General features: G+C 40.7%; 1 protein-coding gene across 5 annotated transcripts in view; it reads right to left on the bottom strand.

Moving 5' to 3' along the window:
• Nucleotides 1-5,801: 5,801 nt before the first annotated feature.
• Nucleotides 5,802-17,946, bottom strand: part of Fyb1 (FYN binding protein 1) — a 124,868-nt gene continuing 112,723 nt past the window's right edge. For 3 of the 5 annotated variants that reach the window (XM_051150922.1, XM_051150925.1, XM_051150923.1), the window contains exons 12-13: nt 16,976-17,113; nt 14,884-15,192 (exon numbers count right to left, since the gene is read on the bottom strand). In XM_051150922.1, coding sequence (XP_051006879.1) covers nt 15,156-15,192; nt 16,976-17,113 — 175 coding nt within the window. In that variant the 3' untranslated portion in view covers nt 14,884-15,155. Of the gene's footprint in view, nt 5,890-9,436; nt 9,600-10,286; nt 10,387-13,098; nt 13,166-14,883; nt 15,193-16,975; nt 17,114-17,946 lie in introns of those variants that run through there. The other 2 variants (XM_051150927.1, XM_051150926.1) reach the window with 2 other exon arrangements.

The following is a 17,946-nucleotide window of genomic DNA, read 5'->3' as shown; positions in this document are numbered from 1 at the left end:
TCTTTAAGGAGTGTATGGTAGAGGGGACTCCCTACTGGTGGTCTGAGAAAAGTGCCTTTGTAAGCATAGCTGAAACAGAATGGGATCCTCAGGGCAGGTGTGGTGGGTCACATCTGTCATCACAGCACTTTTGAGGCTGAGGCAGGAAGATGGAAGGTGGCGTGGACTACAGAATGAGAGACCCCCGCTTAAAAACAAAACAAAACAAAACAGGAAGAAAGAAAAAAAAAAAAAAAAAGGAGATACTTAGTAACTCTTAACATCACACTACCGATCTCCTGACATATTAAACAGAGTTCCAAGTTAAAAAAATTTCAAAACTTTATAAAGAGATTCATTCATCTTGTACATTCATTTTTTTTCCTATGGTGCCCAGGGACATTGCAGTTAAACTTATGCTGGCTGCTCCCACACACGGCAGATTGAACAGAGCTGAGGCTAGTCATTGTCATAGATGCAACCTGAAAGGAAAAACAATACAATTTCAACTAATTGACACATTAATTTTGCTGTTGTTACTGTTTTTTGTTTGTTTGTTTGTTTTTGAGACAGGGTTTCTCTGTGTAGCCTTGGCTGCCCAGGACTTGCTCTGTAGACCAGGCTTCCCGCAAACTCACAGCCTCTGCCTCCCTGAGTTGTGATTACAGGCATGTGCCACCGCGCCCGGCTTCCCTCGTTAATTTTTATATGTGCATTGCGTATGTCCACGTCTGTGCAGGTGATATGCACATGCGTGTGGGGGACAACCTCTAAGGACATCTTCAGGGACCATGCACTTCCTCTGAGACAGGATCTCTCGCTGGTTTCAATCTCATCAATTAGAGGGAGCTGGGGGATCTCCCTGTCTCTTCCTCCCCCAGGACTGGGATTAAAAGCACTTGCCACTGTGCCTGTTATTTTCTTGTGTGTTTCAGAAACCAAGCTCAGCTCCTCCTGATTGCAGCAGACGCTTCATGTACTCAGCCATTTCTCTAATCCCCTATTAGTTTTGGACACAGGTCCTCATGAAGCCCAGCCTGCTCAAAAACTCAATAGGTCATTGGACAGGACTTCCAACTCCCAAGCCGCCTGCTTCCACATCCTAAATGCTGGATTTAAATACTTAAATATGAATTATATACAACCCATCTACAGTGTTTTAAATTAGAAATCTATATAATTCAATCTCTCCAAATTAGATGAAAAGAAAAGTAAAACTGGCTTGTTTTATATTTAAAAAAAAAAAAAAAACTAGCTAAGTGAAATGCCATGCATTTTTTTCTTCTTTACTTGATAGTTTTATGTCAACTTGACACAAGCTAGAATCATCTGAGAGGCGGGGAGGGGACTTCATCTGAGAAAATGTCTCTGCAAGATAGGGCTGTAGGCAAGCCTGTAAGGCATTTTCTTAATTAGTGGTTGACATGGGAGGGCCCAGCCCACTGTGGGTGGTGTCATCCCTAGGCTGACGATCCTAGGTTTTATAAGGAAGCCAACTAAACAAGCCTCCAGGAACAAGGCAGTAAGCAGCACCCTCCATAGCCTTGGCACCAGCTACTGCCTCCAAGATCCTGCCCTGGTGGAGATCCTGTGCTCAATTCCTTTTATGATGAAGAGTGAGGTGAAAGTATAATAGAAATAAACCCTTTGTTTCCCAACTTGCTCTTGGTCATGGCATTTTATCACAGCAATAGTGTCCCTAGCTAAGACACCTTTGCTGATAATTCAATTCCAGAACATTCCTGGACAGATTAATTCTCCATCAAGTTAGACTAGAGATTAGTTATTCTAGCATTACATCACCCTTTGGAAATGAGATTAGCTGAGCATCCACAAGTATCACAAGCTTAAGAGACTAAAGGGGCGGAGCTTTACTCAATCAGTAAAGAGCTCCCTTGTAAGCAAAGGAAATAGGCTTGATCTCAGAACTGATGAAAAACAGACAACAAAAACCTGGATAAAGCCAGATGTGGTGACGCACACCATTAGTCCCCAGCACTTGAGAAGCAGAGGCAGGTGGATTTCTGTGAGCTCAAGGCCAGCCTGGTCTAGATAGTAAGTTCCAGGCCAGCAGAAGTTATATAGCCAGAGCCTATCTTAAACAAAACAACACACACACATACATACCACACACACACACACCACACACACACCACACACACGTACACACAACATACACACACACACCACATCACACACCACACACACACACACCACACTCAGGCCAAAGGGCAGCGTGATGACAACTGTGCACATTTTGCTGACGTTAATGCTTTAAGTCATCATTTAGAAATGCCTGCTGAATCTTCTAGTGTTATTAGTTATAAAATAATGTACCTGTTAATTGACCAAAGATTTGTTAGTCTCACATTTCAGCATTTGCCAACTTTTACAGATGTTATATTTCAAGTATTTATTTGTTCATTTAGGACTTGCTAATTTCATATTTTAGACATTGCAAAAAGTAGCCTATTGCTAACCTCTTGGTAGTTCAGCTGCTGCAGTATAAATACTGCTAGTTTTAAAAACAAGTTTCCATTTACTGACCAAGAATGCATTTCTCACTGTGTAGTGAAGGCTGGCCTTGAACTTCTGATCCTCCTGCAGCCACCATCCAGGTGCTAGGTTTCCTGACCTGAACCATCATGGCTATCTTATATCTTCTCATTCCAGAGAGTAAACCAGGTTTTCTTTTCTTATAATGTCCTAATGTTGTCTTAAGATGATCCCTTCTCAAAAAAAAAAAAAAAAGATGATCCCCTCTCTCCCTATGACACTAGATCACTACTTTTCTTCACATTTTTTTTCCGACACAGTGTTTCTCTATGTAGCCTTAGCTGTCCTGGACTCACTTTGTAGATCAAGCTGGCTGGAACTCACAGTGATCCGCCTGCCTCTGCCTCCCAAATGCTGGGATCAAAGGTGTGCGCCACAAAGAAACTCAAATTTTGATCCGATCTGACTGCCCTAATTAAGCCCTCAAGCCTGACCTCACTGTTGCTGTGGTGGGCGCTGCGTGAGACTTACCGTCAGCGATGTCATCGTAGATTTCTCCATCACTGTAAACACAGAAAACAATTTTTATTTTATCAAAACTATCCTCCCAACATTAATATATAAGAGAAGCCAACACTAACATGATTGCCATATATCAGAAACATTTAGAGGTTCACAGTGAGGCTGTCCAAGAGTGTGTGTAAGTGGACACAGATTTTACATTTGCCTCTGCATCTTCCCTGTCCATTCTCTAAACAGAATAGCAAACCCATGCCCGGAGAGCACATAGAGACCAACCCAAAAGTGCAACGAATTTTAACAGCTATGGGTACTAGATTCATACCTTTACTTGAGTTTCAAATGTTCCAATTTTTTTTTGTAAGTCTCATTTTTATTTTATTTTTTTAACACATTTTATTAATTTATTCATATTACATCTCAATTGTTATCCCATCCCTCATATCCTCCCATTCCTCACTCTCTCCCTCTTTCCCCCTACTCACCTCCCCTATGACTGTGACTGAGGGGGACTCCTCCCCCACTATATGCTCATAGGGTATCAAGTCTCTTCTTGGTAGCCTGCTATCCTTCCTCTGAGTGCCACCAGGCCTCCCCATCTAGGGGATGTGGTCAAATATGGGGCACCAGAGTTCGTGTGAAAGTCAGAGCCCACTCTCCACTCAACTGTGGAGAATGTCCTGCCCATTGGGTAGATATGGGTAGAGGTTTGAAGTTTACTGCACGTATTGTCCTTGGCTGGTGCCATAGTCTGAGCAGGACCTCTGGGCCCAGATTCGCCTGTCATAATGTTCTTCTTGTAGGTTTCTAGGACTCTCTGGATCCTTCTATTTCCCCATTCTCCTATGCTTCTCTCACCTAGAGTTCCATTAGGATGTCCTCCCCTCTGTCCCACTTTCCTGATAAGTGAAGGTAAGTCTCATTTTTAAATGTTCCAAATTTTAAAGAAATGAAACATAAGATTTGGCATAGAAAACAGCCATATCGTTTCCATGTGTCTTAGTTACAATATACACATATCAAGCTTAAAGTATTTAAATACTGATCATGGAATATATAGTCATTATGCAATTTTTTATATTACCTCCTTGGAGGAGCACATCCACCACAGTAATTTTGGCTACTTTTACATGTTTTCAGGTTTTGCTTAGTCCTGAATCTTCATGACATGTTCTATTAGCAAACACTGAGTCACCCTCACGTACTGGGAGACTTACAAATGTGAGTCAAGTGTAAGCTTTGATTGTAAAAGTATACAGTCTAATGAGTGATCTTTAAGCAATGAAATAATATATTATAAATATGCTAAACACAGTCTTGAAATGAAGGATCCAGTACTGAGAGTCATGGCTGGGAGGTAGCTGTGTCACTTAGGGTAGACACAGTCTTGGTTCCTGCCCCTATCTGTGGCTTTATCACAGCATCAGCAACAGCAGCAGCAGCAGCAGCAGCGGCAGCAGCAGCAGCAGCAGCAGCAGCAGCAGCGGCAGCAGCAGCAAGAGCAGCAGCAGCAGCAGCAGCAGCAGCAGCGGCAGCAGCAGCAGCAGCAGCAGCAGCGGCAGCAGCAGCGGCAGCGGCAGCAGCAGCAACAGCAGCAGCAGCAGCAGCAGCAGCAGCAGCAGCGGCAGCAGCAGCAGCAGCAGCAGCAGCAGCGGCAGCAGCAGCAGCAGCAGCAGCAGCAGCAGCAGCAGCAGCAGGCCCCTCATTGCTGTCAACTGTGGCAGATCCTGTGAGCTCCCTGTGTGTTCTCTTTGGATCCTTCTCTGAGGCGGAGGGAGAGTTTGGCTAATGGAAATTTGATGTGAACGCAAACAGGACAGATTTACCTATTACTTATCCTATAAATGTTTATCTGTGCTCACTTTTTAATGGGTAGCGAAGCAATAGTCACTTAGTGGCCTTTCTCCATTTTCTCCCAACCATCCCACAAGCACCACAGAGGAAGATGTGTTCCTACCTGCAACACACTCTTTGCATACAATTTCCATCTTTCTTAGCACAAAGCCTACCAGAAGTCCTGTGCCCACCACTGTAACACATATGCTGAAGAGGACAAAGCTGTTAGCATTGTTTTTCTGTCTGTTTTCTACTGGTTTGCTGATAGGACTCTTAATATGCATGCTCCTATTCATATCTGTTGTGCTGGTCAACCGTTTGCAAATCCTCAGTTCTTTCATTATGTCAGTTTTACAAATGTCTCTATTGTTGTGAGACTCAACCAGATACTGGAGTTAATTTTCTGCTCTGAGTTTCTTGGAGTAAAATCTTAAAGTATTTTGGAGGAGTCCAAGGGCTTAAGTACCAGGCTGTGACAGATTGTGTAAGGGTCTTATTCATAAGAATACAAGAGTCATTGATTACTATCTTTTTGAAGGGTACATGCTTTTAGTAAGGGCAACATAATAGAGTATTGTGCCTGGGGAGAGTGTAGAAGAATATTTAGTTAGGGGGTAGACTATAAGCTAGTAACTGGTGATATTAGTATCTACCACTCAGACATTATTTGGCTCTAGTTAGTCCAGGTCAAATACTACCATAATTAATGAGCAAAATGCAAACAATTTTGAGTGAAAAGGGTGGTGGCTTTGCCCTGTGTGTCTTTGGTGTTTGCTGAGCAGACCTGCTCAATGAGTATGTAAGACTATTTGCCATGAGTGAGCCAGGCTTCCTCCCTAATCCAGACTAGCACCTCTAGCTTTGCTATTGGCACTATTATATTGATATGGGTAAAATATATTGTCTTCAGCATATTATGATAGTCCAATAAATTGCATTATGTAAATGACACCAGTTTTTTTTTTTACTTAAGGAAATGGTCAGATATTTTAAACAAATACAGTAGTAGAAGAAAATGGCCTTACTTGTCTGCCAGGTAACTCCGAAGGACATAACCGTCTATAAAGGAAAAAGGAAATGCATTTCAATTATGGATATAGCTTTTCAAAATATCTACTGTTCTGTTTCACAGATAGACATACACCTGAGTAATTGTAAAATAATATACTGAGGGTCTGGAGAGATGACTCAGTGGTTAAGAGCCCTGGCCCCTTAGCCACAGTTTGATGCCCAGCATCTTATCAAATAGCTTATAACCCCCTGTAGCTCCAGGTCCAGGGCCTCTAAAGCCCTATGCTGGCCTCTCTAGACACCTACACATGACACAGCCACATAGCCACATAGACGGTAATACAAAAAATTTTTTAAAAAAGATAATATATTGGATAACTGTATCTATATAGAACGTGCTTATAGAGGAATTTGACCATGTTTCTACCCCCATTACCCACACTAATTTCCCTCTCCTCTTAGCATCTCTCACCACTCTATTTCTTTTTCTTTAATTGATTTTTAAAAGTCAGCATAACAGGTAGTTTCATTATAGTACTTTCATGCATGGTGCCCTTATACTTTTGTCTCACTTATTCTCTTCTCTGGCTGCCTCCCTGCACCTCCTGCCCTTCTCTCCATGGATCCTGCCGCCCTCCTCACAAACAGTTCCTCCTCTGTTTCCATGTTCCTCTCCCCACCTCTAAGGCCTGCTTTTCCCCTTAGGTTCTTCTTCCTAGGCCCCCTTCCACATACATGGTTAGATATAGGTTCTACATATGAGAAAACATGCAGCTCTTGTCTTCCTGACACAGGCCATTTTGTTTAATATGATTGCTTCGAGGTCGGAGGACAACAGGCAGAAATCTGCTTTCTCCTCCTCCATGTGAGTACCAGGGATTGAACTCATGGCTGCCAGGCCTTAGCAGTATTTGTACACAGAATTATAAATGGTTCATAAAGACTGGAAAATTTCTAACATTAAATATTTCCATTAAAAAATCCCCTAGAAGAGTACAAAAAGAAAAAGTTCATGAAAGAAAAATGTAACCAACTTTTTGGAGATTAAAGATGATTATTCACTGATGCTTTTAGGTAATTTGCTTTTTTAATTAAATTGCTTTTAATTTAAAGCTCAGTTATGATAAAAATTTGCAGACCTGGTTAAACCACAACTAGCAGTCATTTACATGCCCAAAGTTAATTGTTTTTCTCCAGTGACAGGAGATAGGAAAACTCCCAGTTTATGTGGCTCAGATTGCAGAACACATGCAAATACTAGCTAGCAATTTTAAACATTTGAGAACCTGTCAGAAATATATATGTAAGTGTAGGAGAATTTTAATCCAGCAACATGGCTGCTCTGATCACATCCAAAGGCCCTCCAGCTCAGTGTGATTCAACCAGCTGGAATGCAGACAGACCACACACCTTTAATCCCTCTGTGCAGAATACAGACATGCCCTTAGGACACACCTTTAGTCCCAAACAATGACCTCTAATTGAGGTACAGGTAAAGTGACAAGTTATGAGGACACACATGAAAGAGAAGCTACTTAAGTACAGTAGAGCTGAGACAGTGAAGTAGGGTACAGGAGAGAGAGAGAGAGAGAGAGAGAGAGAGAGAGAGAGAGAGAGAGAGAGGAAGGAGAGAGAGGGAGGGAGGGAGGGAGAGAGAGAGAGAGAGAGAAAGAGAGAACACATGGGGGGGCGGGGGGAGAGAAGGCCATACAGTAGAGAAGAAGACAGTTCTGTAGAGTTGAGTTGAAGACTACGTTCTTGGAGATATTTAGCTAACAGCTTAGCAGAGAAGTGAGAGGACTGGCCGAGCGTGTGGCAAAGATGGAAACCATGTGTCAGGCTGTTTGTGGTGACCTGGACCAGGAGGGTTAACTTTCTGTGGCAATCTTTCTGCTCTAGTGAGTGTACAGAGAACAGATCAGACATTAAGAAAATCAAGAATGATCAAGGGTCCAAGTCAAGAGGGGAATAAACAAGGAAGGAATTTCATAAAGATTAAGAAAAGCAAAAAAAATTGAAAAGGCAAAAAGTAAAACTAAATAGGTGCACGAATTCAATCATTGTGGAATAATACTTTGAAAGTCAGTCACAAATACTCTTTAGTGACCCTCCCTCTCCAACTACGTGAGTACTCATTGACCCAAATTTCTGCTAATATCTGACCACTTTGTAGTATTTACAGAGGGCTTTTCTCTGGCTTCCAGAGCTCTCCGTTAGCTTGCTCACTACCCTGACTACCTTCATACCTACCGAGGCATTTTTAGCCTTTTGTTTAATCTACTGAATACATAGCCAATTTTCTCTACTTGGTGGGACAGTAACTAACAGTGGTCACAGCAGCATTAGAGTTCAATTATCCAGGCACTGACGGGTCAGTAACAATGCTTTCCTGCCTGCCGCCTCTGGCCTTTTCATTTAAGATTTATTTTGTTTGACTTTTAACTACGTGCGTGTGTGCGTGGGGTTGTGAGCACAAGAGGGCTGATCCCTCTGGAGGCCAGAAGAGGATGCTGTCTCCCCTGGAGCTAGGGCTACAGTTGCTGGGGAGCTCCCTGACGTGGGTGCTGGGAGCCAAATGTTGGTCCTCTCGAAGAGCAGCAAGAGCCCTTAATGGCTGAATCATTGTCTAGTCACTCTATAGTCACCTTTGAAACGAGGCAGTCAAAGTAAAGCAAGATATAACCTAAAGAAAATCTATACGATAATCAGAATACATCCTACGGCGGGAAGGATTTACATCCTCATCCAGTTGAGGTAAAACTTTCAGAGTACCTAGAACTGAAGCAATTATGGGTGAGCTCACAAATCACAAGTACAAGCCCAGCACGGCGGTGCATGTCTTTAGTCCCAGCACCTAGGAGGCAGAGGCAGGCGGATCTTTGTAAATTTGAGGACAGGACAGCCAGGGCTATACAGAGAAACCCTGTCCCGAAAAAACAAAAACGAGCAAAAAGAAAGGAATTTACGTAACATTCTTGATCACAATGTACCAGAAGTTAATGTTCCCACTGTCATTTTCAAGCCTGGGTTCTGCCACTTATAGCACGCTCAACCGCCACTGTCACTTTTTTTTTTTTTTTTTGGTTTTTCGAGACAGGGTTTCTCTGTGTAGCCTTGGCCATCCTGGACTCACTTTGTAGACCAGGCTGGCCTCGAACTCACAGCGATCCGCCTGCCTCTGCCTCCCGAGTGCTGGGATTAAAGGCGTGCGCCACCACGCCCGGCTTCCACTGTCACTTTTGAAACAATGATGAAGAAATGCCAAGAGCCGGAGAAACAGACTTCACCAGGGAAGAGCACACTGTTGGTTATACAATACCAAACGGTCAGCCCTGAACACATACATAGGAATAACATACAGACTGAGCAGGTTATAGCTACACACACACACACACACACACACACACACACACACACACGTTGGAGAAAGGAAAGATGGGGGAGAGGAATGATATAATTATGTTATTACCCCCCACGGGCATTAAAATAGAATCCACCACTTTCAGAAATGTGGCATGTCCAGCTTCTAGCATGTCCTACAACTCACAAACCACAGAGCTGCCAAAGGCACAGGGCGGTGTCCACGGTGACTCACATTTGCCTTCTTCATTCCTGCAGAGGACTTTGGTGTCGTCGGTGCTTTGTATGACTTCAAGCAATTCCCCGGGTTTTATCTGCAGATCTCTAGCTCCCCACTTTTTAGAAGTCAAGGTGGATGCAACTTTAGTTGAATATAGGACTCGTATTTCGCCATCATACTGAAAAAAAATTCAAATCACTGATATGTATTATTACAGTAATTCATTTATTGACCCATTCATTCTGAGGTTTTTGCGCTGTATGTGCCTGTGAGGGGCTTCTCTCAAATTTGTTAATTAACACAGAAAGAACTGTACTAATTATAAGTGGGACTATTCCCTGGACAGGGAGCACTGGATTGTGTAAAACAGAAAACCAAGTCAAGCACTGGTATGCTTTCATTTGTCTCTCTCTGCCTCATGACAGCAGGGGTGATGTCACTAGCACCAGGAAGCTCCTGCCTCTGGGAGTTCTCCATGGTGGATGGCAGCCTAGCACTGTGAGCCAAAAGAAATGCCCTATCCTTCAAGATGCTTGTACTAGGCTACTGTATTATCATAGCTATGAAGACAGTCACTAAGTCAACTCAAACCTCTCCGCCTTCACATAACAAGTGCCTTAGCAAGGTTCAAAAGACATCAAAATCTAACTGGTCATCATAGTGTAGAGGATATAAGCGTGTGTGATTGCTTGCTTAACTTATTATAGGAATAAATTTAAATTTAAAACAGATCTGGAACAAAGAAAAGTTATGACAGATGACTATAATATTGTTAACCATACTTTAAAAGTGTTTATTTTGTCATTTTGAATATTGGATTTTTCATCAGCATCTTGTCCTCTGAATAGTATTAAATATTACACACCTTAAATTTTTTTCTGAGTTCTTTTTCTTCTTTTTCCTGCTTTTTTAGCTTTTTGGGATCTTTTTCTTCTGTTTTTGCCTTTCCAACATTAATTCCTTGACTAGGGTGACAGAACACATGTAAACCAACATGTTGATAAATAGAAAAAGAATAGATCATAATAAAGACTTAATTATTAACATTAGATTTTTCAGTGGTTTGCTTTTTGTGACAGGGTCTCTCTATATACACTGGAACTCATAAACTAGACCAGGCTAGCCTTAAACTCTCAGAGATCCATCTGCTTCTACCTTCCGAGTGCTGGGATTAAAGGCATGCACCACTGTACCCAACATGTAATGTTTTTGTTCAATGTTGTGTTTAACTCATTGGAATCAATAATGGCTTTCTGACATATAGAAGGGGCTCATGAACATAATACACATGTGTTGAACTCTAAATGAAGGTCTAGTATACTGAGCCACTAACAGAACTGAGTGAGATGAAACAGGACTGCAAACCATAAGTTCATGTGATTAAACCTGTACTTGAACCCTGTATATTTTCTAGCTCTTTCTAGAAAATTGAGCAACAGAGATAATATTATTAAAAAGGCTCAAAAATGGTTTTTAAAAAAAGAACTGAGTTTCATGACATAAAATTTAGCTATCAATATTTTCACACCCAATTAAAATGGAGAGATAAGAGAGAAAAGGGAGTTCTCCTGCCACACCCTAGACTTGCTCTCCGTCAGAGAAGAATAAATGGAGGCAGCATGCAAGAGAGGAAGTGATGATTAGTGAAAAGTGAGTATGCAAAATTACTATTTTCGATATAATGAGAGAACATCTTAAGACAATAGCCAATAGACCATAATTACCTTAGCCATTTCATTAAATTACTCATTAGAATATAAAAGTCCAACAGAGATGACTAGGAAAAAACTGTGAATCCCTGTAGAAGGGAGTTAAAAAAAAAAACACTAGAATATTTGTAAATAATGAAAGTTCAACATTGATATTAATTTTCACTTTGATTATATAGAAAAACTTCGCTAGTGACTTCTTGAAAACGTTTGATTCTATTTTGTATTTTTATCCCACCTTAGGCCCTGCATCTATTTCCAGGCCCTCCTGCCTTTCCTGCTCTGGGCATTGTGAAATTGTTGGCCCATAATAGCTCTCTATGATGATGAGAGCAGGAATGCATGCTGAAAATGCTCCACAAACTATCTTTGAAAATAACTTATTCCCAAATAGTTTAAAAACTTAGAACTTTTTCAATTTCTGAAAACAAGCAATGGGTAAGGAAAAAAAAAAAAAAAAAAGCCAACCACAAACCACTGGTCATAGCTAATCAGGTTCAGTCTGCTGGAGCCTATTTTGCTGCAAGAAAAGGGCCAGGATGTGAGTCTGGGGGCCAGGATGTGAGTCTGAGGGCCAGGATTTAAGGAGTCTGGGGGCCAGGATGTGAGTCTGGGCTTCTGGAGAGCCAGCCAGTGGACTTTGGAGGTGTTTCTAGAGCAATGTAAAACAGAAATATATATTAAAGCCCAAGAGAGTTAGGCACAATGTCCTGGTGGAAAGGAATATTAAAATGAGTATGTCACTTAGGGCAGATTTTCCTTTTACAGACAACCAAAAGGGAGGGGAACCTCCTTTCATCTTGCTTTCTTGTTTTGCCTGTAGAACTTGCCCTTCATTGGTGAACATCGGTATATTTTGCCTTCAGCTTCTTTGATCTTGATACTGTCTGTAGCTCAGTAAAATTGGCTTAATGTGGGAAGAGTAAATACTTGACGTTCTCTCGTGTGCTGTTAAGTACCGCTAAACGGGCATGACTCAAGCCATTAATGCCATTTTCATCCTTTAACCAACTCTACTGTCTTTCAGTCATCTGCTTCTTAAGTGCGTTGTCGGAGCTTTAAAGCTCTTGTATGCAAGAGCTTTTGTATGCAAGAGCTTTTGTATGCAAGAGCTTTTACTACTTAGGTAGTAAAAACTGAGCAAATATTCCAGCACATTACATTCTACCTCAGAAGAATTTTCAAAATGGGTTCCTTTAAAGCTACCTGATCTGAACTACTCTTCACCTTAATGTTAATGTGAACCTCAGATAAACTGATGTCTCTGTTCACAGTTAACTTAAAAAAGAAACCGACATAAAACTTTTGAGAATCTAATGCTTTTGTGTCCAAAAAAAGGACATACATTAAAGTCCTCTTTAAGTCACAAATGCTGTTATTTTTCACAACAGAAGCCATTGGAAAAAGGCAGGGAAGAAGAAAGTGGCTGAGATAGGAAGGAAGGATATTCAGGGGGAAAATGGGTTGGGGAGAAAGGTAAGAAAAGAGAGAGGAATCAATCAGTTAAAAAACTTGTAAGCAGAATCTTAAGTATACATTCCCAGTAAACGAGTGAATACGGACAGCGGTGAGTCAGCAGCAGACAGCAGAGGTAGTTAATGAACAAGGGGCAGAACCAGGGGCCAGGGCCAGGGATGGGGACGGGGAGAGGAGAGAGAGTTAGGACAACTGACTCACAAACCTAGCTGTGAGCTAGGTGAGATCTGTGGTGAGAAATAAGCACAGCGTTAGAAAAGGACAGCAGAGCCCGCGTGACTGCACACCACACACACCACGCCGCGTGACTGCACACCACACACAACATGCTGTGTGACTGCACACCACACACAACACGCCATGTGACTGCACACCACATACACCATGCTGCGTGACTGCACACCACACACATCACGCTGGATTTTCACTCCAGTTCAATGTTGCAGAGCAGTTCTTGTCCATACGTCACAGTAATGAAAGCATGTTAATGACCTCATCTCTGCAGGTGGGGCAGGAAAGTCTGAGGTATCCACATCATCATAAACTTCTTCTCCCACATCTAATAAGAGACAGAATATCAAATGTTGAAACATTGCTCATTTACATTTTGATATAAACATTCAGTGATGTCATTATGAACTGAAGACTGCTTCATAGGCAGTGTGAGGTTTCTCAGGGTCTGAATCCATTTCTACTAAAGACATTGTCCGCTTCTCAAAGGAAGAAAGGAAGGAAAGAAAGGAAGGAAGTTAGTTCTTACCTTCCTGAGTGTGAGTATTCAACTTTAATCAATAAGTGAACCAAGAAATAATGGAAACCAGTGGATATGATTACAACTATCATTATTTGGGGAAAAAAAAAAAAACCTGGAATAGAGCTATGACTCTAAAAGTCCACAAGTTTAATCAACAGGTGAATGGTGGGACTTCAGAACTGTGAACAAAGAAGTCAACGCTCTTGGGCATGGGCAGTATATATCTATCTATCTATCTATCTATCTATCTATCTATCTATCATCTATCTAGTTAGCTATCATCTATTATCCACCATCTTCTTCTAATGATTTGTTCCATTTTAATTTATACTCTACAATATGATTGTATTGCCGTCAAGGGAAAATCTTTCTTTTTCTCTGATTTTAAAAAAATTATATGGTTGCTGGGAATTGAACTCAGGACCTTTCAGCATTCTTAACCTGTGAGCCATCTCTCTAGCCTCCTCAAAAGCCAATCTTATTTCTCTAAATAATATACATCATGTGATGAAAAACAGCATTGATAGAAAAGTAGCCATGAGCTGAGCAGTGTGGCACACACCTTTAATCTTAGCACTCTGGGGCAGAGGCAGGCAGATCTCTGGTAGCTCAAGACTAACCTGGTCTACAGAGAGAGTTCCAGGACATCCAGAGCTACACAGAGCTTGTCTTTAAACATCAAGAAGAGAGAGTGAGAGAGTGAGAAAGCGAAAGCCATGACTAGTGTGCTGGCCTGAATGAGGATGGCCCCATGCCTGGTTTATGCAGCCCCGAAGACCAAACTCAGTGCCACAAACTGAGCCACATCTCCAGCCTGACATACTCTTAAAACATATTTACAAATTTAAGTAGATGAAGTTTTTAAAAGCCCTCCAATATTTGTGGAGACAGCATTGCATTTTACTCAGAGAAAAAAATTAAAATTTGTTAAAATATCTGTCCCAGCAGGGTTTTAAAATGATGGTTGATGATGGTTAAAATTGTACAAAGAAAAAACCACTACAACATTACCTCAATACAAATATATATATAAAGAGAGAGAGAGAGAGAGAGAGAGAGAGAGAGAGAGAGAGAGAGAGAGAGAGAGGATATCTGGAAGTGTCTGGTTGTGTGTCTTCTGTTTATTTTTACAGTTTTATACATGAGTCGTGTATGTTAAGCATGGACAGAGTTTGGATGGGGCCATGGCTAATGTTGGTACCTGTCACTTTTTACTTATCCCTATGCCACAATGACTTTCAGATGAATACTTTTGAGCCCATCAGCGCAGGTCCCCTATGGCCTCAGGCATTTAGCAATTGGTCCCCAGTTGGTAGTATTGTTTGGGCAGGCTTGGCAGGTATGGTCTTGTTGATGTTGGTCACTGGAGGTGGCTTCGGGAGTTGTAAAGATATGTACTGTTACCAGTTTACTCTCTGTTGTTGCTTGAGGTTCAGGCGTGAGCCCTCAGCCTCCTGCTCGTGCCGTCATTCCCTCATCCAGGTGTATCATACTGTTAGAAAAGGAACTAATACCAAAGTTGTTACCAAGGAGTAGGTTACTGCTGCTGCCCTTGGGAGGAATGTCATGGTGTTTGATCACAACAAAAGAGAGGTGTCTAATGCATGGATTTTATTTGTATTCTTATGGCTCTGTTAGTCTATTATTGGGTAGCTGAAGTCATCTAGGGTGAAACTGCTTGTGCAGTGTGACATATGTGACATATTTATTCTTTTCTGTCAGGTGCAGGGATGACATTCAGTGCTTCCCTCTACCCAATGTATAAGAAATAACTTGTAAAATACACAATTAGTTTTTAGTACATACCCAGTTGTTTAGGAGGAGAAGGGAAACTGAAAGAAAATGAGAATATAGTTAAAACCAGAGTAACATGAACCTTGAAGTTAATTTCTTTACATGAGGGGGTGTAGAAGGGAATATTCTAGAGCTGTGACATGGGTTAATCTGCTGATCATTATGCCTTTCTTATCCTCCACTTCCCACTAGTTTTTAGCCATCAACTTGAAATTTGTTGAGACTAGTTTTGCTGTTCAAAAAAATGTCAAGAGTGAAGACAGTCATTTTATGCTGCCCGCAATCACTAGACCAATATTTCAGATTTGCCCGAAAGCTTGGGATTGTTACCACAGCAGAGTAAGTTAAATGCATTCAGTATGTGTAGCCTCATGGTATCCACAGGTGTGGCCCAAACTGTTTATTTGGATCGAGTACTGAAATGACAGAGTTAAAATCAACAGCAGTCATTGGAATATGGCCGTGTATCTCTGGCATGTACATATCTATGCCATAGTGGAGAATGAGGAATAAGAAAGGAATGAGCACTAAAACTAGACAGAGTGGGCTTATGGACAGGAGTGGGAGGGAGCCCAGATTAGGTGGTATTTAGTTGTAGCAGAAAAGGACATTTGCTTTTATTATTTTCTGAACTATGACAGTTACACACACACACACACACACACACACACACACACACACACACACACATATGCACACACACATATACACATACACACACACACACACACACACACACACACACACACACACACACAGTTCTGAGAGATTCACATACAGCACAGGAATGACTAGTTAAGGTACCATATGAGGAAATTCACTTAAATAATCTCAAATCAAAATTTGGTAGCACGAAAATAAGGCAGAAAAAATCTCTTCATTTAGCCCAAGTAAAGGTTCTATTTGAGTGACGTTGCTCAAGAGTAGACTTCTTGCTATGTGTTCTCAGAATGGCAAGTGCACCATTGATTGACTGCTATTTGGTGCTTTACAAGAAAGATAAAACTAGGAATGCTGTCTGAAAACATCAGCTAAATGTAATGGACACTTTAAAAATGCAAAACAAAAAGGCACCTCTCTACCAGAGAACATGATTAATATCCTTCAAATTTATACACATGGAATTCATACTAAGAGGCTGTTTTGAGGCTGGAAGGGGAGAGAAATTTTATGTATTCGTTATTTAGATAAATTTGAGGTACTGAGAATACATCTATATAGGTATATAATTAATTAATATAATTAATAAATTACTATTATAGAACAGTTATAAAATTTTCAATTAATATATTCAGAGAAAAAATTTTAAATTATGTCCTATAGTTTAACAAATTAATTTAATAGAAAATATGGAGTTTTCAGAGTAGTCAGTATGAAACACCATGCAGTGAAATGTTGGGTTCCAATCAGAAAGTAAAGTTTTAGATGATTGTACAGATGAGAGAAATCCTACTAAGTGGTGTGTAGGTTCATGAATGGCTGTGTGTGCTTTAGTAAGTATGAGTAAACGTGTGCATGTGTGTGTGTGTGTGTGTGTGTGTGTGTGTGTGTGTATGTGCACATGAGAGTATACCTTCATGCAAGTTTTGCATGGGAAAGTAAAGTGTGTCTTAGAATTACACTATAATTTTGGCATGAGTGGGGTCCTCTGATGTAATTAATGCACACTATGAGATGAGTGTAAGATGATTAATGGAAAATAACAGTAAAGTGGTGTAAGTTCATCAGGATTCACTTCTTGGTTATAGAATATTAGTAGCATTCAATTAAACCAATATTAGTGTGGTTATTGTGCACTGAAGGTGGTCAGTCGACTCTTACGATGAACCTTCATTACTGTCTGACTCAGACACTTTAGGTTTCTCTCGAATACTTTTCTTTTTGTCATCTTTCCCCTTTAACATCTTCAAAATCCCCCAGGACCACGTGTTAGTCTTCTCTTCAACCTGCGGCACGGATCTTTGGAGTATCAGGCATTGATCAGAACGTAATAATCAGCAAACCATGAAGACATAGTATGGACATTCAGAGTTTAAATAATTATCTTATGCTGACCAGGTAGTAAGTAGATCATCGTAGCCAATAATGTGCTGTTAAGTCTATAAACTCTGGTGAGTAAATATTGCTTTCACTAGACTGGTCATTTTTTACTTATTCAGTAAGATTTACCTAGGTTCCTAAAACATAAAGCTAGATCAGGTCACTTAGAATTAAGCTTAAGATGCCTACGTGGCATTACTTATCATTAAAGTAAAACATACATTAGATCTTAAATATGTTGTTTTAAGATAGAAAGACAACTTATTAACTCAAAATATTTTATAAACTATTATTATAAAAATAAAATATTCATTACTAAACAAAGGATTAAATATTCAATACCAGTTCTGCTATAAAATTACTACAGGTAGCAAATGGTCTCATTTTACTTGACACAGGATCTCACCCTGTAGCCCAGGTTAGCCAGGGGTTCAATAAGCAGTGAGGACTGGCCTCGAACTCCTCCTGGATCAAGTGATCCCTCTGCTAAGCTCTAGAGTGTTAGCATTACAGGTGTGAGCCCTGACACCCAGCTGTGATTATGCTGTTATGCAGAAGACGTCACAGACAATTAACTGATTAGCTCCAGAGATGGTTGTAAAAGTAAATTGTTGATTAATAGATAAGTGCCCGGAAATGTTTGTAAAAAACATTCTCAACACTTTAAAAAATTGTTCCCTTTTCCTTTCAATTTTTTCATAATTGATTTCTTTCCAATCCACCATTTCATTTGCAGTGTGATACAATTATCC

Source organism: Acomys russatus, chromosome 9, assembly GCF_903995435.1.
Source record: "Acomys russatus chromosome 9, mAcoRus1.1, whole genome shotgun sequence".
Classification (NCBI taxonomy): domain Eukaryota; kingdom Metazoa; phylum Chordata; class Mammalia; order Rodentia; family Muridae; genus Acomys; species Acomys russatus.
This window is presented reverse-complemented; position numbering and strand designations above follow the sequence as displayed.